The 27,993-nt window shown below is 40.2% G+C and overlaps 1 protein-coding gene and 1 long non-coding RNA gene across 4 annotated transcripts in view; one reads left to right on the top strand and one right to left on the bottom strand.

The window, feature by feature from the left end:
* Nucleotides 1-27,993, top strand: part of LOC123750759 (uncharacterized) — a 184,151-nt gene that overhangs the window by 78,396 nt on the left and 77,762 nt on the right. The window contains exons 7-8 of one of the 3 annotated variants that reach the window (XM_069307762.1): nucleotides 233-349; nucleotides 4,890-5,205. The exons of the other annotated variants lie outside the window; for them this stretch is intronic. Of the exons in view, the coding sequence (XP_069163863.1) occupies nucleotides 233-343 (111 nt within the window). The 3' untranslated portion in view covers nucleotides 344-349; nucleotides 4,890-5,205. Of the gene's footprint in view, nucleotides 1-232; nucleotides 350-4,889; nucleotides 5,206-27,993 lie in introns of those variants that run through there. 3 annotated transcript variants of the gene reach the window in all.
* On the bottom strand, nucleotides 11,584-25,647 carry LOC138354045 (uncharacterized). The gene is made up of 3 exons (XR_011223402.1): nucleotides 25,531-25,647; nucleotides 16,482-16,598; nucleotides 11,584-11,899 (listed from the first exon to the last, which is right to left on the bottom strand). It is a non-coding gene; the product is annotated as an uncharacterized lncRNA (long non-coding RNA).

Genomic DNA, 27,993 nt, shown 5'->3' with positions numbered 1-27,993 from the left:
TCATTACCTTACTGGCTGTGTTTTCTCTTCAGCCCTGAATGTAATGTGGTGGAACATAAGCAGATACATATCAGGTCTTAGAGAATCTGTACTTCATACATTTCTTAATAATGTCTCACAAATATTTAAATAATTAAAAAAATTGTATAATAACTTCATATTATTCTTGCAATTTATTTTTGCATTTTTTTTATACAAAATTTACATTTTAAAAGATTACCTCTATTTTTAGATTGATGACTTGAAGACTATAGTGCCATCCACAGCAAATAATGGTCTTAAAATATCTCCTAGCAATGACGAGACCAATTTTCACAGAGATCAAATTTTTGCAAAGCAGTAGTCACAGGTAAATATATATTATATATATAATATTATATATATAAAATTAACTACTTCATTGCTCAAAGCACCTTCAGACATTCTGAGAGTTGTGCTATTTTATTAATTAATTAATTAGGCTATATTTTAATGTTTTGTAATGTTTTCATTACTTTTTTTGTTTTGAAATATAAATTGTTGAGTTTTGAAACATTTTGACATTAACTATACCTGAATATTTATAAACAAAAAATACCAGAACTATGTCCTTGATAATTGCACTAAGAAGTCTTTGCCAAAATCAGGTGCTCAGTGCAGTAGTTAAAAACTTGAAAGTTGTACCACCTCTGGTGCAAGATTAGGGACCCATAGCCTCAGAGAAGAAAATAGAGAGTACTCAGAGAAGGCCTTGAATAATAGGCAGGCTGTTTGTGTGTGTTTCGACGGTAAGCTTGCTGACACCATATGTAATTACCTAAGTGTAGTTACAGGATGAGAGCTACGCTCGTGGTGTCCCGTCTACCCAGCACTCTTTGTCACATAATGGTTTGAAACTACTGACGGTCTTGGCCGCCACCACCTTCTCACTTAACTTGTTCCAACCGTGTACCACTCTGTATGCGAAAGGAAATTTTTATATATTTCTTTGGCATCTTTGTTTAGTTAGTTTAAATCTATGACCTTTTGTTCTTGAAGTTCCAGGTCTCGGGAAATCTTCCCTATCGATTTTATCAATTCCTGTTACTATTTTGTACATAGTGATTTTATCACTTCTTTTTGTTGTCTTCTAGTTTTGGCATATTTAATGCCTCTGACCTCTCCACATAGCTCTTGCCCTTTAGTTCTGGGAGCCACTTAGTAGCATGTCTTTGCACCTTTTCCAGTTTGTTGATGTGCTTCTTAAGATATGGGCACCACACAACCGCTGCATATTCTAGCCTTGGCCGAACAAAACTCGTGAACAATTTCTTTAGTATTTTGCCATCCATGTATTTAAACAAAATTCTGAAGTTAGAAAGCGTGGCATAGGCTCCTCACACAACGTTCTTTATGTGGGCCTCAAGTGATAGTTTTCTATCTAGAATCAACCCTAGACCTCTTTCTTTTATCAGAATTATATAAAGATTTCTCACATAATTTGTAGGTTGTGTGGGATCTATGTTCTATTCCACATTCCATAACATGGCATTTATTCACATTAAATTTCATTTGTCAAGTGGTGCTCCATATACTTATTTTGTCCAGGTCTTCTTGAAGGGCATGACAATCATCTAAATTTCTTATCCATCCCATTATCTTAGCATCATCAGCAAACATGTTTATATAATTCTGTATTCCAACTGGTAGATCATTTATGTAGACAATGAACATTTCTGGTGCATGTACTGTGGTACTCCACTTGTGACACTTCTCCAGTCCGATTGCCTCTGATTACTGCCCTCATTTTTCTATCAGTCAGAAAATTTTTCATCCCTGTTAGAAGCTTACCTGTCACCCATCCAAAATTTTCTAGTTTCCAGAACAACCTCATATGTGGAACTCTATCGAAAGCCTTTTTTATGTCTAGATAGATGCAGTCAACCCAACTACCTTTTTCCTTTAAAATCTCTGTGGCTCAATCATAGAAACTGAGTAAATTCGATACACAGGATCTTCCAGATCGAAAACAATACTGTCTGTGTGATATTATATAATTTCTCTCCAGGTGTTCTACCCATTTAGTTTTTATTATTTGTTTTTTTTCAATCTTTTCACTGTTACACTTGTCAATGATTCAGGTCTATAACTGAGAGAGGTGGGGTCTTCCCTGTTGCCACTTTTGTAGATTGGAACTATGTTAGCCTTTTTCCACATGTTTGCTATGACTCCTGTACACAGGGATGCCTGAAAGATCAGGTGAAGTGGAAGGCTGAGCTCAGATGCACATTCTCTCAGAACCCATGGTGAAACTCCATCTGGACCAACTGCTTTGTTCTTACTTAGCTACTTTAGCATATTTTCCACTTCATCTCTAGACACTTCTATACGCTCTATGATGTTCTCAGAAATTCTTATTGTGTCTGGTTCTCTTAAGATTTCATTTTGTATAAACACACTTTGGAACTTTTGGTTTAATGTTTCACACATTGCATTATCATTTTCTGTGAATCTGTTTCCTATTTTCAACCTCTGGATATTATCCTTTACCTGCAATTTGTTGTTTATGAATTTGTAGAATAGGCCCAGTTCTGTTTTACATTTATCCATTATCCCTTTTTAAAAATTTCTTTCTGCCTCTTCCCTTACTGCTGTATAGTTGTTTCTCGCATCTTTGTATCGCTGGTATGATTGGGGGTTTGGCTTCTTTCTATATTGATACCTGCTTGATGGGGTTCTGCTCTTCTACTCCCCAAGCCCGGCCCGAGGCCAGGCTCGACTTGTGAGAGTTTGGTCCACCAGGCTGTTGCTTGGAGCGGCCCGCAGGGCCACATACCCACCACATCCCGGCTGATCCGGAACTTCTCTTAGAAAACAGTCCAGTTTTCTCCTGAAGATGTCCACGGTTGTTCCGGCAATATTTCTTATAGTCGCTGGGAGGACGTTGAACAACCGCGGACCTCTGATGTTTATACAGTGCTCTCTGATTGTGCCTGTGGCACCTCTGCTCTTCACTGGTTCAATCTTGCATTTTTTTTCCATATCGTTCACTCCAGTACGTTGTTATTTTACTCTGTAGATTTGGGACCTGGCCCTCCAGTATCTTCCATGTGTATATTATTTGGTATCTCTCTCATCTCCTTTCTAGAGAGTACATTTGGAGAGCTTTTAGACGATCCCAATAATTTAGGTGTTTTATCTCGTCTATGCGTGCCGTATATGTTCTCTGTATTCCCTCTATTTCAGCAATCTCTCCTGCTCTGAAGGGGGAAGTGAATACTGAGCAGTACTCGAGACGGGACAACATAAGTGACTTGAAGAGTACAATCATTGTGATGGGATCCCTGGATTTGAAAGTTCTCATAATCCATCCGATCATTTTTCTGGCCGACGCAATATTTGCTTGGTTATGCTCCCTAAACATTAGATCGTCGGACATCATTATTCCCAAATCCTTGACATGCTGTTTTTCTACTATGGGAAGATTCGATTGTGCTTTGTACCCTGCATTATGTTTCAGATCCTCATTTTTGCCATAAATGAAATTTATCACTGTTAAACATCATGTTATTTTCTGCTGCCCAATCGAAAACTTTGTTGGCATCTGCTTGTAGTTTTTCAATGTCTTTCATTCCATTTTTGTGTCTTTTGGTCTGTGGCCCTCTCTCAATTTCTGTTGAACCAATCCTGTTTTCTGGCCCTGCATCTCTGTTTTGGTATGAATGTTTGTGTGCCTTCATTGTATATTTTGCAAAATTTGGCATACATTTAATTTACTTCCCTGTCTAGCAACAAGTCTGCCTAATTACTTATTAAAAAATTTTTGAAGTTCCCCATAGTGACCTCTCTCTCTCTTGAAATCAAGTTTATCAACTGTTTCAATGTCCCCATTTTCTGTGTGTGTGTGTGTGTTTGGAGGCTAAGCTTGCTGATACCATGTGTGTGTGTGTGTGTTTGGAGGCTAAGCTTGCTGATACCGTTTGTGTGTGTGTGTGTGTGTTTAAAGGCTAAGCTTGCTGATACCATGTGTGTATTTGGAGGCTAAGCTTGCTGATACCATGTGTGTGTGTGTGTTTGGAGGCTAAGCTTGCTGATACCATGTGTGTGTGTGTGTGTTTGGAGGCTAAGCTTGCTGATACCATGTGTGTGTGTGTGTGTGTTTGGAGGCTAAGCTTGCTGATACCATGTGTGTGTGTGTTTGGAGGCTAAGCTTGCTGATACCATGTGTGTGTGTGTGTGTGTGTGTGTTTGGAGGCTAAGCTTGCTGATACCATGTGTGTGTGTGTGTTTGGAGGCTAAGTTTGCTGATACCGTGTGTGTGTGTGTGTGTGTTTGGAGGCTAAGCTTGCTGATACCATTTGTGTGTGTGTGTTTAGAGGCTAAGCTTGCTGATACCGTTTGTGTATGTGTGTGTGTGTTTAGAGACTAAGCTTGCTGATACCATGTGTATATTTGGAGGTTAAGCTTGCTGATACCATGTGTGTGTGTGTTTGGAGGCTAAGCTTACTGATACCATGTGTGTGTGTGTTTGGAGGCTAAGCTTGCTGATACCATGTGTGTGTGTGTGTGTTTGGAGGCTAAGTTTGCTGACACCATATGTGTACTCACCTATTTTTACTCACCTGTTTAAATAATAATAGGGGTGTGTACCACCTCTGGTGCAATTGTAGGGACCCACAGCCTTGAAGAAAATAAAGAGTATTCAGAGAAGACCTTGTGGATTCTCACTGAACACTAATCTTTTCTTCTCCTACCACCCCTCTTATTTTGTTTTATGCTGTATTCTATTATATACCATATAAATACATAGCCAAATGGCAATATTTATTATGTCTATACAAAAAGAAGACATCCACTTTATTTTTTTTGTCTCCTTTGTTTCTATGTGGATTTTGTTGTGACTAATGATTCTCCTCCTTTCCCATCAACAGGTCTTCCTCACTGGGCTTGCTCGGCTTTTGTGTTACTGTGAGGGTGCCATCATCGTTTACCCTTCAAGACTGACTCATGCTGGCATTGCATTTGTGGACTTCCCTTCACAGTACACAGTCCTTCTCCATATGGTGATTGTCCAGGGCAAGCAGGGTGTGACTGCCATCTTGGAGAAGCAGGGTCTTTTAATATGAAGAATCTTCCGTCTTCTCTACTTACGCCAGCTTGTGCCAGCTTGTGCCAGCCTTGCATTCTTGTTACTTCATGGCCCTTGGGCCTTTTTTATTTATTTTACATAATAAATTTTTTTATTAATACCCGTGTTTCACAAGAGATCCTTAACATTTTAAGCACCAATTGTATTGACTAATGTACGTCTTGTAACCTTTAAGACATAAATAGACAAGACATAGATAAATGAGTGAATAATACTGAGTGACTAGGTTAGGGCGAGGAACATAGTACAGTGTCTGACTTTGGAAGAATGCCTACTGTTTTAGAAACCTTATTGCCATGATCATAATCGTATGGGTTAAAAAGCATTTGTTGTCACTCCTACACTGTGGCTTGTTGAGCTTGAAACCTTTGCTCCTTGTTCGTGTTACATCTGACCTTTTGAAGAAATTGTATGAATCAATATCCTCCAAATTGTTCAGTATTTTAAAGGTTTCGCTCTATTACTTTCTCATTTGCATATATCTAGATTTAGATTAGATGTTTTATTCAGGTAAAGGTACATACATTGCAGATGAGTTACAAAGGGAAAGACAATGACTAGAGTTCACTAGCTCTATTGGAAGAGAAACGTCTGCAAGACAAGTGTGGGCAAAAATTCAGGTAGCAGCGGCTCACAACGACCCCCAACGGCTTCATTTTGTATCTTTTCCAACTTGCCCATCCTACCTTTACCAAAACAAGAAATGACAGGTGCAGCATAATCAATAAGAAATCTCACTGTACTCAAGTACATCATTCGTAGCACTTGGACTCCCACTCCTTTCCACAGCATGCCAAGGCCTTCAGAGTTTGTAATCTCTTCCGACATTGACTCAACAGTCTGTTCATCTCAGTTTCCAAACTCTCATGGGTATATCCAACATATATGCCCAAATATTTATATATATTAACTCTCTCTATATTTTTACCGTTTATTTCCAATATAATGGGCCTCCGATTTCTACATTCAAACTTTAGTTTTGTCTTCATTAACCACTAGTCCCATGTGGTGACACAGGTTTCCGAAATTGTCCAACACTGTTTGAACCTTTGAAATATCTTTGCCCTGAAACAAAATATCATCAGCATATATGATTGGAGTTACCCAATTTGAGTATTTCTCAGATGCTATCTTATTCATTAGTACATTAAACAGGGTGAGACTCAACACTCCTCCCTGAGGTGTGCAGAGTTCTTGACCTTGATACCTTGAACCTTGAACCATACAACCTTGATACCACACCTGAGCCTTCTTTTCCTGAAGATAATCCCCCTATCCAGCGCAATAATCTCCCTTCAACACCAAGACCAGCTAATTCATATAAAATAACCTCTTTGTTGGCTTTATCAAAAGCTCCTTATAAATCAATAAAAATTCTATAATAATCATTACCATTAGCTAGACATTTAATAATACAGTCAGAGGTACTTTTTCCTCTGAGGAACTCGAAAAATTATTAGACAGCTGATCACCTATTATATACAAAAGTTTATTTAAAATGATCCTCTCCATCATTTTACAAAAACACGAGGTTAAAGACACAGGTCTATACTCTCCATTGGCTTTAGGGATAAGGATGATCATAGTTCTTTTTCATTTACTGGGAATTCTGCCCTCTTTATAACTAATATTAAAGAGGTCTAACAGCGGGCTTTTCGTCATAATGGCAAGTTCATTAAGTATTTCATAAGTTACTCCATCCTCCCCAGGGGGCGGTAGATTTCCCAACTTTAATCGCCGTTATTAGTTCTTCTCTGGTAATACCTGTGCAAGTGACATCACCACTGTTACCTGCTGTAAGTATAAAATCCTTTCTTAGATCTTTCCAAGAATCAAACGACTCACTCGTTACAGCGGGTAATTAAATGAACTAAGTTTGGCAGCTTCCGCCCATTTATTTACGAGACCTTTTGCAATTCCTTACGGGTCAGGATGTGCAACAAAATTATGCTTTTTACCCCTTATTTCATTTATGTCTTGCCAGATTTCCTTCAAGTTTGTTACTCCTAACTTTCTCTGCAAACTCCTGCCAATACTTGCTCCAAATTTCCTTTCTCTTCTCCGCACACTTTTATGGGGGGATGCTTTTCTATACCAGATGTTTTCCGGTTCAATGATGCATTAAATACATCTACCTCCTTAATTAAAACTTAATAAAATGCTTCTGCCGAAACTGGCTTATAAGTATCATACCAAGACTTAATATGACCAACAAGACCCCTTAATTCTCCCTTATTAAACTTTAAGCTTTTCCTCTGAAGGCAGGCATGCTTTTTATCTAGTTTAAGCTGTATTTGTAATGCAAAATCTCTTAGCATTTCATCCACAGTAAGACAATTCCCCTCTATGCCCTCAGCATTTATCAAACAAGCATAATCTAATCTCCCTCCCCTCAGATGAGTAGGAGAGGGCTCGCCCAGCAGTTGAACATCTTCATGTTCAACATGTTCATCTTCATGTTCAGAATGTTACCATCCCTATCCCCAGTTTCCTGGAGTGCTACTATGTTAATATTCTCTAAGAGTATAATAGTGTACATCCACCGCTCTAGTTTTTAATCCATTAACGTTCCAAGATAATATTATCAATCTACTTTCATCCATGATTAATAAATTAAAACTACCTTTGCCCTGTCCGTCACATTCCATGAGATACGAGAGTACCTTAGAAACTTCCTTCCAACTCCGTAATATTTTTTCTTTCTCCTCACTTGCACAACTACTACTAACATCGAAGGTAATAGTATTCATATCTATTTTCTTTGTTATTTCTGTATACCTTTTTACTTTAACGAAGGTACCCCCCAGGTGTAGGGAGGAATGATCTTTTCCAGGTATATTTTGAAAATCAGCATCGTTTTGCCACGTACCGCTTCGGTGGGTAGGCGGTTCCATGAGTTAATAACTCTGTGGGTGAAAAAGTATCTCCTGTAACTGGTAACTGGCTATTCAGACGAAGGACTTCGGGTAGATGTAGTTTACATGGACCTGAACAACGGTCGTAGTCTGCTGTCTGCTCTGTGTCGAGGCTGTAGCGTCTTGGGTCGATTAGAACTGTACACGCCGAGTGCTACATTCTTGACTGGAGATTGTACTGTGTGCTATTCGATTGATTGATGAAGATTAAGCCACCCAAAAGGTGGCACGGGCATGAATAGCCCTTAAGTGGTGGCCCTTTTGAGCCATTACCAGTATCAAGAGCTGATACTGGAGATCTGTGGAGGTGCGAATGCACCCTGCATGACGGGAGATGTCTCCTTTGTGAATGTGTTAAGATGAAGATGAAGCCACCCAAAAGGTGGCATGGGCATGAATAGCCCGTAAGTGGTGGCCCTTTTGAGCCATTACCAGTATCAAGAGCTGATACTGGAGATCTGTGGAGGTGCGAATGCACCCTGCATGACGGGAGATGTCTCCTTTGTGAATGTGTTAAGATGAAGATGAAGCCACCCAAGAGGTGGCACGGGCATGAATAGCCTGTAAGTGGTGGCCCTTTTGAGCCATTACCAGTATCAAGAGCTGATACTGGAGATCTGTGGAGGTGCGACTGCACCCTGCGTGACGGGAGATGTCTCCTTTGTGAATGTGTAAAGATGAAGATGAAGCCACCCAAGAGGTGGCACGGGCATGAATAGCCTGTAAGTGGTGGCCCTTTTGAGCCATTAACAGTATCAAGAGCTGATACTGGAGATCTGTGGAGGTGCGACTGCACCCTGCGTGACGGGAGATGTCTCCCATGTGCTATTCTCAAGTCGCTTGCTTATGTACGGTGACAACACCTCACAGTAAGATATAGAAGGGTGGAAAACCGTTACCTGTAAATAGGGATAGGATTAATGCTTGTGTAATTAGTTATGCCATTATGATGATGAGATAATGGAGTATAAGGATTACTCGATCACTACATCACCTTCAACTATTACCAGGGGAACTATTCCATGGTCCAGCGATTTTCTGAAAAGGAATTTCACTGGCAAGCATAGTGAATTGAGAGCATAAGAATAAAGGTAACTGCAGAAGGCCTATTGACCCATACGAGGCAGCTCCTATCTATAACCACCCAAACCCACTCATATACATGTCCAACCCACGCTTGAAACAATCGAGGTCCCCATGCACCTCCACCACGTTACGCGGTAATTGGTTCCACAAATCAACAACCCTGTTGCCAAACCAGTATTTACCCAAGTCTTTCCTAAATCTAAACTTATCCAATTTATACCCATTGTTTTGTGTTCTGTCTTGTGTTGATACTTTTAATACCCTACTAATATCCCCTTTGTTATGTCCATTCATCCAATTGTAAACCTCTATCATATCACCCCTAACTCTTCGCTTTTCCAGTGAATGCAATTTAAGCTTTGTTAATCTTTCTTCATATAAAAGATTTATATTTTTGGGAATTAACTTAGTCATCCTACTCTAGACACGTTCAAGTGAATTTATATTCATTCTATAATATGGCGACCAAAACTGAACTGCATAATGTAAATGGGGCCTAACCAGAGCAAGATATAGCTGAAGAACCACACCAGGTGTCTTGTTACTAACACTTCGATTAGTAAATCCCAGTGTCCTATTTGCCTTATTACGAGCATTCATGCATTGATCCTTTTGTTTTAAATTCTTACTAATCATAACTCCCAGATCCCTTTCACAATCCGACTTCGCAATCTCAACACCATCTAGCTCGTATCTTGTAACTATCATCATTACCTAGTCTCAAAACTTTACATTTATCAGCATTAAACTGCATCTATCAATCTTTTGACCATTTCAAAACCCTATTTAGATCAACTTGAAGTGATAGCGAGTCTTCTTCCGTGTTAATTTCCCTACCTATTTTTGTATCATCTGCAAATTTGCAAATGTTGCTACTCAACATAAGAACACAAGAACACAAGAACAAAGGCAACTGCAGAAGGCCCACCGGCCCATACGAGGCAGCTCCTACCTACAACCACCCAATTAATTTGCCAGTTCCTTTACGACTTGGGACTTAAATCCATTTACACTTTGGGCTTCTGAGTCTTTTAGTTTGTCAATGCTCTTCCTGATTGTGTCGCGTGTAATTGGTATTTCTCTTAATTCATTCTCCTTACCTCCGACAAACATTTGTGTTGGTGATGGGATGTCATTCAAGCTTTCTAGTGTGAACACTGATGTTAGGTATTCATTGAGAGTGTTTGCCGCCCTTTTATGATACAACTTAAAATTGTTAGTCTCATCTTTTATGGGTCCTACGGAGTCAGTTCTTTGTTTGGGTTTTACTTCGTATATATTTGCCCGAAACGCTATGCGTATTAGTGGCTTTAGGTATTGTATTTTAAATTTTAAAATTTTGCCCCGAGGAGTACTTAGCTGTATCATTAGCAAGGTAATTAACTATAGTTTGCTGTGCTCCGTCCTTTAACAAATCCATTGACCCCTCCCCTAACCTGCCTATTTTGTGCAATAGTCGGTTTAGGATGATCCTTTCAAGCATCTTCCAAGTGCATTACATGAGACTGATAGGTCTGTAATTGTCAGGGTCATTGGGTTTCGGTATTGGGACCATTATTGCATGTTTCCATTGTGTGGGCAACACTCCACATAGGAATGACATGTTAAACAGGTGGAGTAGTAGATTGCCAGACACTTCACACAGTGCATTGAGTATGTCGTAGGTGACGCCATCTTCACCAGGTGCTGTACTTTTACCCTTTTCATAGCCCCCTTTACTTCCTGGGCTGTAATTGGTTCCCCATACTCGTCATCACTAGATTGTGCTCTTTTTATCCTAATCCTTCTGTCATTTGTCGGAGGAGCTGTTCCCTGCTTACTTCTGCAGGGAGGGAGGAGGATGATGCTGCATCACTCCACTTGTGAATTAGTTCTTCAGCCTTACCCTGGGGGTCGTTGTGAGCCGCAGGCCGGGCTCTGCTCCCCTTAGCTACGTTAATTTTTGCCCACACTTGTCTTGCAGACGTTTCTCTTCCAATAGAGCTAGTGAACTCTAGTCATTGTCTTTCCCTTTGTAACTCATCTGCAATGTATGTACCTTTACCTGAATAAAAAATCTAATCTGAATCTATATCTAATCTATATGCTTAGATATATGCAAATGAGAGAGTAATAGAGCGAAACCTTTAAAATACTGAACAATTTGGAGGATATTGATTCATACAATTTCTTCAAAAGGTCAGATGTAACACGAACAAGGAGCAAAGGTTTCAAGCTCAACAAGCCACAGTGTAGGAGTGACAACAAATGCTTTTTAACCCATACGATTATGATCATGGCAATAAGGTTTCTAAAACAGTAGGCATTCTTCCAAAGTCAGACACTGTACTATGTTCCTCGCCCTAACCTAGTCACTCAGTATTATTCACTCATTTATCTATGTCTTGTCTATTTATGTCTTAAAGGTTACAAGACGTACATTAGTCAATACAATTGGTGCTTAAAATGTTAAGGATCTCTTGTGAAACACGGGTATTAATAAAAAAATTTATTATGTAAAATAAATAAAAAAGGCCCAAGGGCCATGAAGTAACAAGAATGCAAGGCTGGCACAAGCTGGCACAAGCTGGCGTAAGTAGAGAAGACGGAAGATTCTTCATATTAAAAGACCCTGCTTCTCCAAGATGGCAGTCACACCCTGCTTGCCCTGGACAATCACCATATGGAGAAGGACTGTGTACTGTGAAGGGAAGTCCACAAATGCAATGCCAGCATGAGTCAGTCTTGAAGGGTAAACGATGATGGCACCCTCACAGTAACACAAAAGCCGAGCAAGCCCAGTGAGGAAGACCTGTTGATGGGAAAGGAGGAGAATCATTAGTCACAACAAAATCCACATAGAAACAAAGGAGACAAAAAAAATAAAGTGGATGTCTTCTTTTTGTATAGACATAATAAATATTGCCATTTGGCTATGTATTTATATGATATATAATAGAATACAGCATAAAACAAAATAAGAGGGGTGGTAGGAGAAGAAAAGATTAGTGTTCAGTGAGAATCCACAAGGTCTTCTCTGAATACTCTTTATTTTCTTCAAGGCTGTGGGTCCCTACAATTGCACCAGAGATGGTACACACCCCTATTATTATTTAAACAGGTGAGTAAAAATAGGTGAGTACACATATGGTGTCAGCAAACTTAGCCTCCAAACACACACACACACACATGGTATCAGCAAGCTTAGCCTCCAAACACACACACACACACATGGTATCAGCAAGCTTAGCCTCCAAACACACACACACACACACACATGGTATCAGCAAGCTTAGCCTCCAAACACACACACACACACACATGGTATCAGCAAGCTTAGCCTCCAAACACACACACACACACACATGGTATCAGCAAGCTTAGCCTCCAAACACACACACACACATGGTATCAGCAAGCTTAGCCTCCAAATACACACATGGTATCAGCAAGCTTAGCCTCTAAACACACACACACACACACAAACGGTATCAGCAAGCTTAGCCTCCAAACACACACACACACACATGGTATCAGCAAGCTTAGCCTCCAAACACACACACACATGGTATCAGCAAGCTTAGCCTCCAAACACACACACACATGGTATCAGCAAGCTTAGCCTCCAAATACACACATGGTATCAGCAAGCTTAGCCTCTAAACACACACACACAAATGGTATCAGCAAGCTTAGCCTCCAAACACACACACACACACACGGTATCAGCAAGCTTAGCCTCCAAACACACACACACACATGGTATCAGCAAGCTTAGCCTCCAAACACACACACACACACACACATGGTATCAGCAAGCTTAGCCTCCAAACACACACACACATGGTATCAGCATGCTTAGCCTCCAAACACACACACACACACACAGAAAATGGGGACATTGAAACAGTTGATAAACTTGATTTCAAGAGAGAGAGAGGTCACTATGGGGAACTTAAAATTTTTTTTAATAAGTAATTAGGCAGACTTGTTGCTAGACAGGGAAGTAAATTAAATGTATGCCAAATTTTGCAAAATATACAATGAAGGCACACAAACATTCATACCAAAACAGAGATGCAGGGCCAGAAAACAGGATTGGTTCAACAGAAATTGAGAGAGGGCCACAGACCAAAAGACACAAAAATGGAATGAAAGACATTGAAAAACTACAAGCAGATGTCAACAAAGTTTTCGATTGGGCAGCAGAAAATAACATGATGTTTAACAGTGATAAATTTCATTTATGGCAAAAATGAGGATCTGAAACATAATGCAGGGTACAAAACACAATCGAATCTTCCCATAGTAGAAAAACAGCATGTCAAGGATTTGGGAATAATGATGTCCGACGATCTAATGTTTAGGGAGCATAACCAAGCAAATATTGCGTCGGCCAGAAAAATGATCGGATGGATTATGAGAACTTTCAAATCCAGGGATCCCATCACAATGGTTGTACTCTTCAAGTCACTTATGTTGTCTTGTCTCGAGTACTGCTCAGTATTCACTTCCCCCTTCAGAGCAGGAGAGATTGCTGAAATAGAGGGAATACAGAGAACATATACGGCACGCATAGACGAGATAAAACGCCTAAATTATTGGGATCGTCTAAAAGCTATCCAAATGTACTCTCTAGAAAGGAGATGAGAGAGATACCAAATAATATACACATGGAAGATACTGGAGGGCCAGGTCCCAAATCTACACAGTAAAATAACAACGTACTGGAGTGAACGATATGGAAAAAAATGCAAGATTGAACCAGTGAAGAGCAGAGGTGCCACAGGCACAATCAGAGAGCACTGTATAAACATCAGAGGTCCGGGGTTGTTCAACGTCCTCCCAGCGACTATAAGAAATATTGCCGGAACAACCGTGGACATCTTCAGGAGAAAACTGGACTGTTTTCTAAGAGAAGTTCCGGATCAGCCGGGATGTGGTGGGTATGTGGCCCTGCGGGCCGCTCCAAGCAACAGCCTGGTGGACCAAACTCTCACAAGTCGAGCCTGGCCTCGGGCCGGGCTTGGGGAGTAGAAGAGCAGAACCCCATCAAGCAGGTATCAATATAGAAAGAAGCCAAACCCCCAATCATACCAGCGATACAAAGATGCGAGAAACAACTATACAGCAGTAAGGGAAGAGGCAGAAAGAAATTTTAAAAAAGGGATAATGGATAAATGTAAAACAGAACTGGGCCTATTCTACAAATTCATAAACAACAAATTGCAGGTAAAGGATAATATCCAGAGGTTGAAAATAGGAAACAGATTCACAGAAAATGATAATGCAATGTGTGAAACATTAAACCAAAAGTTCCAAAGTGTGTTTATACAAAATGAAATCTTAAGAGAACCAGACACAATAAGAATTTCTGAGAACATCATAGAGCGTATAGAAGTGTCTAGAGATGAAGTGGAAAATATGCTAAAGGAGCTAAGTAAGAACAAAGCAGTTGGTCCAGATGGAGTTTCACCATGGGTTCTGAGAGAATGTGCATCTGAGCTCAGCCTTTCACTTCACCTGATCTTTCAGGCATCCCTGTGTACAGGAGTCATAGCAAACATGTGGAAAAAGGCTAACATAGTTCCAATCTACAAAAGTGGCAACAGGGAAGACCCCACCTCTCTCAGTTATAGACCTGAATCATTGACAAGTGTAACAGTGAAAAGATTGAAAAAAAAAAATAATAATAAAAACTAAATGGGTAGAACACCTGGAGAGAAATTATATAATATCACACAGACAGTATTGTTTTCGATCTGGAAGATCCTGTGTATCGAATTTACTCAGTTTCTATGATTGAGCCACAGAGATTTTAAAGGAAAAAGGTAGTTGGGTTGACTGCATCTATCTAGACATAAAAAAGGCTTTCGACAGAGTTCCACATAAGAGGTTGTTCTGGAAATTAGAAAATTTTGGATGGGTGACAGGTAAGCTTCTAACATGGCTGAAAAATTTTCTGACTGATAGAAAAATGAGGGCAGTAATCAGAGGCAATCGGACTGGAGAAGTGTCACAAATGGAGTACCACAGTACATGCACCAGAAATGTTCATTGTCTACATAAATGATCTACCAGTTGGAATACAGAATTATATAAACATGTTTGCTGATGATGCTATGATAATGGGATGGATAAGAAATTTAGATGATTGTCATGCCCTTCAAGAAGACCTGGACAAAATAAGTATATGGAGCACCACTTGGCAAATGAAATTTAATGTGAATAAATGCCATGTTATGGAATGTGGAATAGAACATAGATCCCACACAACCTACAAATTATGCGAGAAATCTTTATATAATTCTGATAAAAGAAAGAGGTCTAGGGTTGATTCTAGATAGAAAACTATCACTTGAGGCCCACATAAAGAACGTTGTGTGAGGAGCCTATGCCACGCTTTCTAACTTCAGAATTTCGTTTAAATACATGGATGGCGAAATACTAAAGAAATTGTTCACGAATTTTGTTCGGCCAAGGCTAGAATATGCAGCGGTTGTGTGGTGCCCATATCTTAAGAAGCACATCAACAAACTGGAAAAGGTGCAAAGACATGCTACTAAGTGGCTAAACGAACTAAAGGGCAAGAGCTATGTGGAGAGGTCAGAGGCATTAAATATGCCAAAACTAGAAGACAACAAAAAGAGGTGATAAAATCACTTTGTACAAAATAGTAACAGGAATTGATAAAATCGATAGGGAAGATTTCCCGAGACCTGGAACTTCAAGAACAAAAGGTCATAGATTTAAACTAACTAAACAAAGATGCCAAAGAAATATACAAAAATTTCCTTTCGCATACAGAGTGGTACACGGTTGGAACAAGTTAAGTGAGAAGGTGGTGGCGGCCAAGACCGTCAGTAGTTTCAAAGCATTATGTGACAAAGAGTGCTGGGAAGACGGGACACCACGAGCGTAGCTCTCATCCTGTAACTGCACTTAGGTAATTACATATGGTGTCAGCAAGCTTACCGTCGAAACACACACAAACAGCCTGCCTATTATTCAAGGCCTTCTCTGAGTACTCTCTATTTTCTTCTCTGAGGCTATGGGTCCCTAATCTTGCACCAGAGGTGGTACAACTTTCAAGTTTTTAACTACTGCACTGAGCACCTGATTTTGGCAAAGACTTCTTAGTGCAATTATCAAGGACATAGTTCTGGTATTTTTTTGTTTATAAATATTCAGGTATAGTTAATGTCAAAATGTTTCAAAACTCAACAATTTATATTTCAAAACAAAAAAAGTAATGAAAACATTACAAAACATTAAAATATAGCCTAATTAATTAATTAATAAAATAGCACAACTCTCAGAATGTCTGAAGGTGCTTTGAGCAATGAAGTAGTTAATTTTATATATATAATATTATATATATAATATATATTTACCTGTGACTACTGCTTAGCAAAAAATTGATCTCTGTGAAAATTGGTCTCGTCATTGCTAGGAGATATTTTAAGACCATGATTTGCTGTGGATGGCACTGTAGTCTTCAAGTCATCAATCTAAAAATAGAGGTAATCTTTTAAAATGTAAATTTTGTATAAAAAAAATGCAAAAATAAATTGCAATAATAATATGAAGTTATTATACATTTTTTTTTAATTATTTAAATATTTGTGAGACATTATTAAGAAATGTATGAAGTACAGATTCTCTAAGACCTGATATGTATCTGCTTATGTTCCACCACATTACATTCAGGGCTGAAGAGAAAACACAGCCATTAAGGTAATGATCACTTAGGATGGACTGGGATGCTACATGTAGGTGGGGGCTAAGCTGCGTGAGGCTAGGATGCCCAGCCTACCTTGTCTAGGCTGGGCTGGGCTAGGCAACACTAGGAAGGAGTTAACAAATCTCTGGAGTGCCTTACTCTTCCTGATATCCTTAAAAAAGCAAGAATGATGCCATTTTATAAAGGAGGCGAGACAGCAGAAATAAACAATTAAAGAAAAATATCAAATCTATTTATACTTTCAAAAATATTTGATTTTTTTTTTTACAAACATCTCTTCCTACTTTGTAAAATTCAACATGAATACAAACACACACACACATCCCTAGGAAGCAGCCCATAGCAGCTGTCTAACTCCCAGGTACTTATTTACTGTTAGGTGAACCAGATATAGAGAATAACCACAAAAAGCTATCTTTATAAGAACTATCTTGTAAAGCCACTAGTACACGCAGCATTTCAGGCATGATATATATATATATGAATACATACATACGGGACAAAGAGCCAGAGCTCAACCACCGCAAGCACAACTAGGTGAGTACACACATACACACACATTATATATATTTATATATATATATATATATATATATATATATATATATATATATATATATATATATATATATATATATATATATATTATGTGTATATATATATATATATATATATATATATATATATATATATATATATATATATATATATATATATATATATATATATATATATTGTGACGGTAACGCGTTGGTGTTCGGCTGTTTAAGGCTAGGGGTATGGCCTCGTCACATAGTTATAAAAAAAAATAGAAAACTGGAACTTCGTCTGTGGTAAGGTAAGGAGAAGACACACAAAACACAAGTAAATTTTAACAATGAAATTTTAATTACGTTAAATAAATCAAAACATGAAAAAATGGACAAACAAATTCTTATAATAAAATCAATCAAAATAATAAGAATAATTAGATGACACAATGAAAAGTTACGTTAAGGCAAAATAACAAGAAGTGCAATACAAAAGTAAATGGGAGGTGCTGGAATATTGGCTTTAAGCCACCACTTCTCTCAGTACACGCTAGCGTCTAGCCGGGAGGAGTGGTGACAACGAGAGCACTGAACATTCTGAGGTCTGAGGTTGGGGCGACCCCAGACATCAAGTAGTATGGGGGGGGCGAGTGCAGGTGCAGCCAGACCGGCGACCAAACAGCGGAGCCGGTAGCGATCAACATGTAGTTTGGTGGTTTGAGTCCGAACAGGTGGCTGGCTGCATACGTTTTGCTCACCCTGGCAAGCCTTGCTGGTGTTGTTGTTGTTGTTGGACATGTCTTCCATAGTCGTTTTATATAATTTCAATGACGTGTTTGTGGAGGGAAGAGCAGGCTCAATCTCTTGAAGGAGATTATTGTCACAACTCTCCCCCGAAGCCTGCGGTTCTGGAAGAAGTACGTCGTTATGTGGTGGAGTAATGGATGGAGTCGCTTCTACTTCATAAACTCTGGAGAGGGCATCGGCTATGGTGTTGTCAGAACCCTTGATATAGCGGATCTCCAGGTTGAAGTCTTGTAAATACAGAGCCCATCGTAGAAGACGCTGGTTGGTGAATTGGGCTTGATGTAGGAAGCGGAGAGGGTTGTGGTCTGAGAAGATGGTGGTAGACCTGGCGCCTTGTAGGTACGGAGCGAAGTGTTGGAGGTTCAGGACGATGGATAGTAGCTCCTTTTCAATAGTGCTGTAGTTCCTCTGGTGTGGTTTCAGTTTGTAGCTGTAGTAGCTGACAGGTAGAACCTCCTCGCCTCGTTGTTGCATCAGGACACCACCAACGCCGGTACCACTGGCGTCGACATGAAGGACGAAAGGCTTGGTGATATCTGGAGAGGCGAGAATGGGGTTAGAACAGAGGAGGAATTTGAGTTGTTCAAAAGCAACGGTTTGCTGTATGGTCCAATTATACCGTTGCTTGGGACTGGTTAATAGAATTAGAGGTGTGGCGACTGTACTGAAATTCCTCACAAACCTACGGTAGTAAGAGGCAAGACCAAGGAAGCGCAGGAGCTGCTTCCTGGTGGTAGGCTGTGGATACTGTTGGATGGCTTGAGTGTGTGAGTCTAACGGAGCTATGCTGCCACTCCCAATAACATGACCCAGATAACGCACTTTACCTTTCGCGAAAGTGGACTTGCCCAGGTTGATGGTGAGGCCGGCTGTCATGAGCTTTGAGAACAGACGTCGCAGCTGGAGCAGATGTTCACTCCAGGAGTTGGAGGCTACGACGATATCGTCCAGGTAGGCGTATGTGTTATCCAAGCCCTGGATGACACGGTTGACAGCTCTTTGAAAGGTGGCCGGGGCATTACATAGTCCGAAAGGAAGGCGTTCATATCTGAAAAGTCCAAAAGGAGTGATGAAGGCAGATATCTCTTTAGCGCGCTCCGTTAGACACACTTGATAGTACCCCTTAAGCAAGTCCACTTGGGACAAGTACTGGGCACTACCAATGGCATCAAGGATGTCATCTATCCTTGGCAAGGGGTAAGCATCCTTGACAGTGACAGAGTTCAGTTTACGGTAGTCAGTGCACAACCGCACCTTACCTTGGGGTTTGGGCACCAAGATACAGGGTGAGGCCCAGGGGGACTCACAAGGTGTAGCCAGTCCATGATCCAAGAGGTATTGCACCTCAGCACGCATGACTTCCTTCTTGCTCGGGCTGATTCGGTAGAAGGGTTGACGAATCGGCCGGGTGTCGGGGAGCAGTTGGATGTCGTGCTGGGTAACATTACACTCTTGGGGATCATCTCTGAACAACTCTTGATGTTCTCTGAAGATCTTGACGAGAGGTGCACTATGATTATCCTGAAAGTATTTGGGAAGATCATTAAGGATTTCGGAATTAGAAAGCGCTGACTCCTTGTCAGTGCTTTCGGGAGGAGAAGCTGGGAAGGTCTCACTGTGGATGTAGGGTTCTGTGAATGTGGAATAGTTAGTCAAGACAGTGGGAGGAGTACCATTATATTGCTTCAGGAGGTTGACGTGGCACAGCTGGGTCTTCCGCCGCCTATCTGGAGTTTCTATGACGTAGTTGTTGTTGTTTCTGCACTCTTTGACGCAGTAGGGTCCTGAAAATCTGTTTTGTAAAGGTGAACCTGGGATAGGAAAATAGGCAAGGACGAAGTCTCCCGGCTTGAATTTTCTTACTTTGCTGGTCTGGTCGTAATGAGTCTTCATTCTCACCTGGGCTTTCAATAGATTATCATGGGCAAAGCGGTGGACTCTCTCTAGAATGTGTTGAAGGTTTTGAAGAAACTGGGGCACATTCTGATGCTCACTGAAGGTGGCATCTCTGAGAGAGTCTTTGAAAGCCTTAAGGGGAGTACGGCACTTACGGCCGTAGAGCATCTCATAAGGAGATACTCCTAGGGACTCATTGGGGAGACTTCTGAAAATACACATTATTAGGTCAATCTGCTTATCCCAATCCTTTGAGGTTTCACTACAAAACTTTTTCAAGAGTGCTTTGATGGTCTGATGACTACGTTCAAGAGAACCCTGTGAAGCAGGATGATAGGGGCTGGACAATACCTGTTTGATGTTGAACTCCTCCAGTGTCCTTTTGAAGAGATCACTGGTGAAGTTGGTGCCACAGTCACTTTGAATCTCCCTGGGAAATCCGTATTGAGTGAAGATCTTCAATAGATGTTTGATAACCGTAGCAGCCGTGATGTTCTTCACTGGAACTGCTATGGGAAATCTGGTGGTAGGACACAGGATGGTTAGGATGTAGGCGTTACCTGAACTGGTCCGAGGTAAAGGACCAACACAGTCTATTATGAGTCTGTGGAAAGGTTCCGCAGGCACCTGTATGGGAATCAGTGGTGCTCTGGGAATGGAGACGTTCGGTTTGCCTGCCATCTGACATGTATGACACTGTTTTACGTACTGTTTGACGTTATTTACCATACCTGGCCAGTAGTAGTCTTGACGAATCCCATGGTAAGTCTTGTTGAAGCCGTAGTGGGAGAATGCTCCGTGGGCCAGGTGTAGAATAGTGGGCCGCAGGCTGGTGGGAATCACAAGTTGTTCGATGTTGGCCCAATCGTCCTCCTCCTTCAGTTTACTGGGTCTATATCTGCGGTAGAGCAAGTCGTTCTCTAGGAAGAACCCAGGAATACTGTCGGGTTGAGTCTCAGCCTGGAAAAACAATGGTGTTAAAGTAAGATCTTCCCTCTGCAACTTACGGAACTCCAACTTGGTCAGATGCGGGGGGAGTTTCTGAGGGTCTTGAGGGACAGCGGTAGCAGTCAAGTCAGCTGGCTGTGGACGTGCGGCTTGTGCACGGGTGGTCACGAGAACCGGAGGAGAAACTTCATCACTCTCTTGAACCTCTGCTGGAACATACTCAAGAATAGGGTTTATTGGCACAGAGTTACACACCTGGGGTTTGTCCATGACGATCAGGTTGGTCGGTTGCAGGTCTTCTGCCAAGTCGTTGCCTAGGAGAAGTTGCACTCCAGGCATGGGAAAAGGCTTTTCCCTGACGGCGACTTGGACTTCTCTGTTCACGTAGGGACAATCCAGGTGGACTCTGGCGAGAGGGTATGGAGTGGTAGCAGTGAGGTCAGTGATGAAGACTGTTTCCCCGGTGTAGACTATGTTGGGCACAGCCGACTTCAAGATGATCGATTGTAGAGCCGCTGTGTCCCTCAAGATCTTCAATTTGAAACGTCCCTCCGGATTTGAACCGTTGGCAGAGACAGTTCCAGTATACAGGTGGTTACTGAAAAGAGAAAGATCATTAACATTAACACCAACATTCATCACAGGCTTACCGGACTTAGGAGGAGTTGGTTTGGGTCTTTGTTGGTCAGTGGTTCCCTTGTATTGAGACTTACCACACTTGTCTATGGTATGTCCATAGAGTCTACAATACTTGCAGTACAGTTGTGAACCAGCTTGATCGGGGCTCACCTTCTCGTAACTGTACCACGACTTCTTACTGGAGGATGGTTCGGGTGTCAGCCGGTGGATGAGGCTGTAAGTGTCAGCCGACTTAGCACACTTCAGGTAGTCGGTTTCTTCTTTATCTGCTAAGTAGAGGCGGACAGGAGGTGGCACACGTCTCAAGAATTCTTCAACAAGCATCAGGTTGACGAGTTCTGTAAAAGTAGAGACATGTGCTGCTTCCAGCCATTTCATGAAATACCTCCGTTTCGTGTTAGCAAACTCAAGGAAGGTAGTGGTACTTGCCTTCAGGTGGTCACGGAATTTCCTTCTATAACTTTCTGTGGAAAGTAGGTAGGCGTCCAACACTGCTTGTTTCAGAGTGTAGTAGTCATTCTCAGACGCCAAAGTACTGAGTGTGACTGCAGCTCTACCTGTAAGATGGACTCTGAGAAGTGTGGCCCATTGGTCGACAGGCCAACTGAGTTGATTAGCAAGGGTTTCAAAGGTGGTGAAAAACACATCAACTTCTGCTTCTACAAAGGATGGCATTAACTTACTTGCATGTGATATATTAAAACTGACGGGAAGATTGGCAGTAGCTTGCTGGCGTTGAGTGAAGTGGGAAGTTTCCAAGGCGATTTCACGTTGACGACACTCTAGAGCCAGAGTCGCTTGTTGCTTGTCATGTTCGCGTTGTATTTCCAACTCGCGTTGTTTGGTTTCAAGCTGTACTCGTTCACGTTCACGGAGTAATGCGACCTCACGTTCGTGTTCGTCTCTCCTCAAAGCGGCTTCGCGTTCGTGTTCTTCCCTTCGTATGGCAGCTGCTTCTCTTTGCTGCTCACGTTCAATCTTGGCCAGCTCTAGTTTAAGTTTCATCGTTGCCAAGTCAGTTTTCTCTGCAATATAGTAAGTTTCAGAGTCTATCTTACCTTGCTCTAAATAGTAATCCAGCAACAGGTTGTGTAGGTCATTTTTGTTGGCTTGGTAGGGAACTTCTAGTTGATACTCATGTGCAAGAGTTTGTAATTCAGTCCTCTTGGCACGACTTAAAGTTCCTATTTCACCTGCTGGATTTGCACGGAAAGTTTGGAGACGAAACATGGTGAAATTAGCAAATAAAGGTACACGAATATTCAATAGTGAAATGTCAGAAACAGGACAACGTGGCAACTGGTACCTATCCTGTGTGATCTTTAACAATTAACGTTAAGTGAAAGATATTAAATGATTAAATTAAATCAAGGGCGCAGGAAATCTTGTACCCGGTACTCATGTAAGAGAATAAGGGCAAGAAAATCCTACTAACAAATGAAACAAAGTTTCGAAAACAAATGAAACAGTTAAATGCTTCAAAAGTAAAATTGGTAGTCCAAGGATGTAGGCATACCTTGCCAAGTCTCTATAGGACATAAAGCAAGTTTTTCCTACTGAATTTAATATGATACTTACAGAATTAGCGAACTTTTGTGCTCTGAAAAAATAAGCTAATTCCCTACCGTTGTATGTATCATCATCTCTGACTGACGTGTAGGGGTGCGAGGTGTCAACTTGTGACGAGAACTGCTGCTGAGGTCCCAATTCAGCAACTAAAGTTCGAGCTAGAGGAACTATGGCCCTCTTTGTCCTCCTACAGTCAGATTGCAGAAGATTGGGTACTCTTGACCCGGGGCAGACCACAGTACCAGGGTACCAATATGATGATCTGTCAGAATGAGAAATATTCAAGGGACATAGATGGTAAACACGAGTAATAACACGGAGGGAGAGATGACCAATTAAGAGTATGACTGCGGCCTACAGTCACCACGTAATCCAAAGTTGTCTCACCTTCACTATATGTTACTCTCGTAATGCACAATACACCGCACCTTATAAAAAATGAAATTGAATATGAAAAATAGTAAAGCTACGTTAACAAAGTTAAATACGCTTACCATAAATTACCACTTGGCACCAGTACCTGAGTGAAGCTCCTAGGACAGGCCCCCATATAACTTGTGACGGTAACGCGTTGGTGTTCGGCTGTTTAAGGCTAGGGGTATGGCCTCGTCACATAGTTATAAAAAAAAATAGAAAACTGGAACTTCGTCTGTGGTAAGGTAAGGAGAAGACACACAAAACACAAGTAAATTTTAACAATGAAATTTTAATTACGTTAAATAAATCAAAACATGAAAAAATGGACAAACAAATTCTTATAATAAAATCAATCAAAATAATAAGAATAATTAGATGACACAATGAAAAGTTACGTTAAGGCAAAATAACAAGAAGTGCAATACAAAAGTAAATGGGAGGTGTTGGAATATTGGCTTTAAGCCACCACTTCTCTCAGTACACGCTAGCGTCTAGCTGGGAGGAGTGGTTACAACGAGAGCACTGAACATTCTGAGGTCTGAGGTTGGGGCGACCCCAGACATCAAGTAGTATGGGGGGGCGAGTGCAGGTGCAGCCAGACCGGCGACCAAACAGCGGAGCCGGTAGCGATCAACATGTAGTTTGGTGGTTTGAGTCCGAACAGGTGGCTGGCTGCATACGTTTTGCTCACCCTGGCAAGCCTTGCTGGTGTTGTTGTTGGACATGTCTTCCATAGTCGTTTTATATAATTTCAACGACGTGTTTGTGGAGGGAAGAGCAGGCTCAATCTCTTGAAGGAGATTATTGTCACAATATATATATATATATATATATATATATATATATATATATATATATATATATATATATATATATATATATATATAGAGTGTCAGACCATGGAGGAATGATTTTTTTTAATTTAATTTATATAAAAAATTATTCCTTCTGAAGATGTATTAATATATGAAAGTACTTAAGGAAATTCCTGTTTCAATTCTTCCTCCGTGGTCTGACACTGTCACATTTTTCATCAAGTGTTAATTTTTGTGATTTACACACACGTGACATGTTTACACACACATTATTTATAATATATATATATATATATATATATATATATATATATATATATATATATATATATATATATATATATATATATATATATATATATACATATGGAACCCTCAACCCTATAAGTGGAGAGTTCCTACAAACTCAACCAGAGGTGGTACCCTCTATATATTAATAAAAAGGCAAGGCTATGCTAAATCTAGGCAGGGAGGGCTTGGCTAGGGTAAGAAGGACTGGTCATGTTTAAAAGCAAGGCAGGGTTAGGCTAGGCAAGACTAGGTAAGGGTATACTGGGATAGGCTTGGCTACGGTAGGCTAGGAAGAGGTAAACTAGGATAAGCAAGGCTGTGCAAGCACTATGCACAGCTGTAATGAACTATGCTAAGATGGTTTAAGCTGGGCTAGGTTAGGATAAGCTGAGTCATGCAGGGCCCCGATTGACCAGTGGAGTCTAATGGTCTAACCTTCTAGCTAGTTTGCTGACCTAAGAGTGTAAATGCCTAGCCCCTAACCTGAGATATATACAAGAGTTGTTACATTCTTGTACAGCCACTAGTACGAGTAGCGTTTCGGGCAGGACCCTGGAATACGATCCCCGCCGCGAAGAATCGTTTTTTCATCCAAGTACACATTTTACTGTTGCGTTAAACAGAGGCTACAGTTAAGGAACTGCGCCCAGTAAATCCTCCCCGGCCAGGATACGAACCCATGACTTAGCGCTCGCGGAACGCCAGGCGAGTGTCCTACCACTACACCACCTGCTGCAATATTATTATAAAAGAAATATTACTTATTATAATCGTAAATACTAAATACCTGTTGTGTTGATTTAGGGGCGACGACGATCGTGGGATCGGATGCGAGCCACAGGTGGCCTACACCATGCTTTCTAAGGCGTCCATCTCATAACAAAAACAAATCCGTGCATTCATACACAAACAGAGACCCGTGGTTATTCGAATACTTGCAATTCTTTTACTTAAAATAATAACAATTAGATTAATAATAATTAACATAATTTTTACTGAAGATTCATAAAAATCATTAATACTATTTTAAAAGAAAATTTGTAAGACATCTGAAAACAGATATACAGACTTTGTGTGATATTTATTTCAACATTATATATTAATAGAATGTTGTAACTATTATTTTTAAATATTAGGTAGTTTCCAGCTACGTATATCGCATATAAACGTTGCAAAAAGATTTTAGACTGAATTAACACATTACACATTTATGGAGTAATTAACAACAAAACAATCTTTATTTTCATTGCAGAACATATATCAGAGCATACTAGTGACTCATACATTTAAAATAGTGTGATTTTTAAACAATTCGGTTGTAAACCCGCAGAACCGCCTACCCGCCAAAGACGTAACATAAGAAATGGTATATAATTCATTATTTTAAATTGCATATATAATCATTAATAATTTTCGGCAGCTATCGAGGTTCTCCATAGGTAAATTCCTGTACTCTAACAAGATGCTACTTGCTGTTTAGCTGTTTAAATTCTTGGAAAATTGTAATGACCAGCGACATAAAATATAACAATGAAATAGTAGCTGGTAACTGTAGGTGAACGAAAAATTAAATTCCAAATTGATTAGATGGTTTCCTAAATATAAAGATCGACCTGGAGGAATTTTATGAATTATGGACTAATTAAACAAAAAAATAGGTAATTTTACTTGAAGAACAGATACCAGAGAATAGTTAGTGAGTACATTTATATTGTATAATGGGAGAAAGCCCCTGGTAGCCGCGAATTAAAATAACCACCTACATTAATTGATAACTAGGAAATTGTATCTGGAAACTTTATCTGAACGAAAACACAATACCAATTTGTTTAGATGTTTTTCTTAATATAAAGATCAACAGTAAGGAATCTTATTCATTATGGACAAATTAACAAAAAAAAACGATAATTTTCATTGAGGACCATATATTAGAGCATACTTAGTCACTTATATATTAAAAGTATTGTGTATTTTGAACCATTGGGATTGTAAACAAACAGAACGGCCTACCCGAAAAGTCGTAACATAAAATGTTGCATATGTTTGCTAATTTATTATTTGATAAATGATTATTATTAATTTACGACAACTATAGAGGTTTCCCATTAGTTAAATTACTGTAGTCTCACTAAATGCTACTACGAAACCTATATAAATCCTGGGAAAGTCACAATGACCAGCGACATTAAAGCATGGAGGGTTAAATAGTAACAGGAAACTGTCGGCAAACGAAAAATTCATTTCCAAATTTATTAGATGTTTTCCTAAATATAAAGATCGATAGGCTGGAATTTTCTGGATTATGGCCTAATTAAGGCAAAAATATATATATTTTTACTTGAAGAACAAATATCAGAGCATAGTCAGTGAGTTATAGAGTAATAAGAGTGTGGTATTTCATTGTATAACAAGAGATAGTCCATGGAAGCGATAATAGACGTAGTTTTACACAAAATAACGTCCAAAAACAGCCGTAGAGTCAAACGGCAAATGTTGACGTTCTTTTTAAGAGGACAGGTTGATATGCCAGGCTGGCCAACATACGAACGGCATTCAGAAACTTGTGTAAAGAATCATTCAGAACTTTGTATACCACATATGTCAGGCCAATCCTGGAGTATGCAGCCCCAGCATGGAGTCCATATCTAGTCAAGGAAAAGACTAAACTGGAAAAGGTTCAAAGTTTTGCCACCAGACTAGTACCCGAGCTGAGAGGTATGAGCTACGAGGAGAGACTACGGGAATTAAACCTCACTTCGCTGGAAGACAGAAGAGTAAGGGGGGACATGATTACCACATTCAAGGTTCTGAAGGGAATTAATAGGGTAGATAAAGACAGTCTATTTAATACAAGTGGACCACGCACAAGGGGACACAGGTGGAAACTGAGTGCCCAAATGAGCCACAGAGATATTAGAAAGAACTTTTTTAGTGTCAGAGTGGTTGACAAATGGAATGCATTAGGAAGTGATGTGGTGGAGGCTGACTCCATACACAGTTTGAAGTGTAGATATGATAGAGCCCAATAGGCTCAGGAATCTGTACACCTGTTGACTGACGGTTGAGAGGCGGGACCAAAGAGCCAGAGCTCAACCCCCACAAACACAACTAGGTGAGTACAACTAGGTGAGTACACACAGCTAAACTATTGGAGGTGGCGAAAAGAAACTTCTTAAGCCAGCATGCCTAGGGAACTATTAGAGTTTGTGTGTTGGTTGTGTTGTCGTCGTTGATCCCTCTCTATGGACAA

This window comes from Procambarus clarkii, chromosome 61 (genome assembly GCF_040958095.1).
Source record: "Procambarus clarkii isolate CNS0578487 chromosome 61, FALCON_Pclarkii_2.0, whole genome shotgun sequence".
In the NCBI taxonomy this organism is placed as follows: domain Eukaryota; kingdom Metazoa; phylum Arthropoda; class Malacostraca; order Decapoda; family Cambaridae; genus Procambarus; species Procambarus clarkii.
The sequence above is the reverse complement of the archived record's forward strand: the minus strand, read 5'-3'. Positions and strand labels throughout refer to the sequence as shown.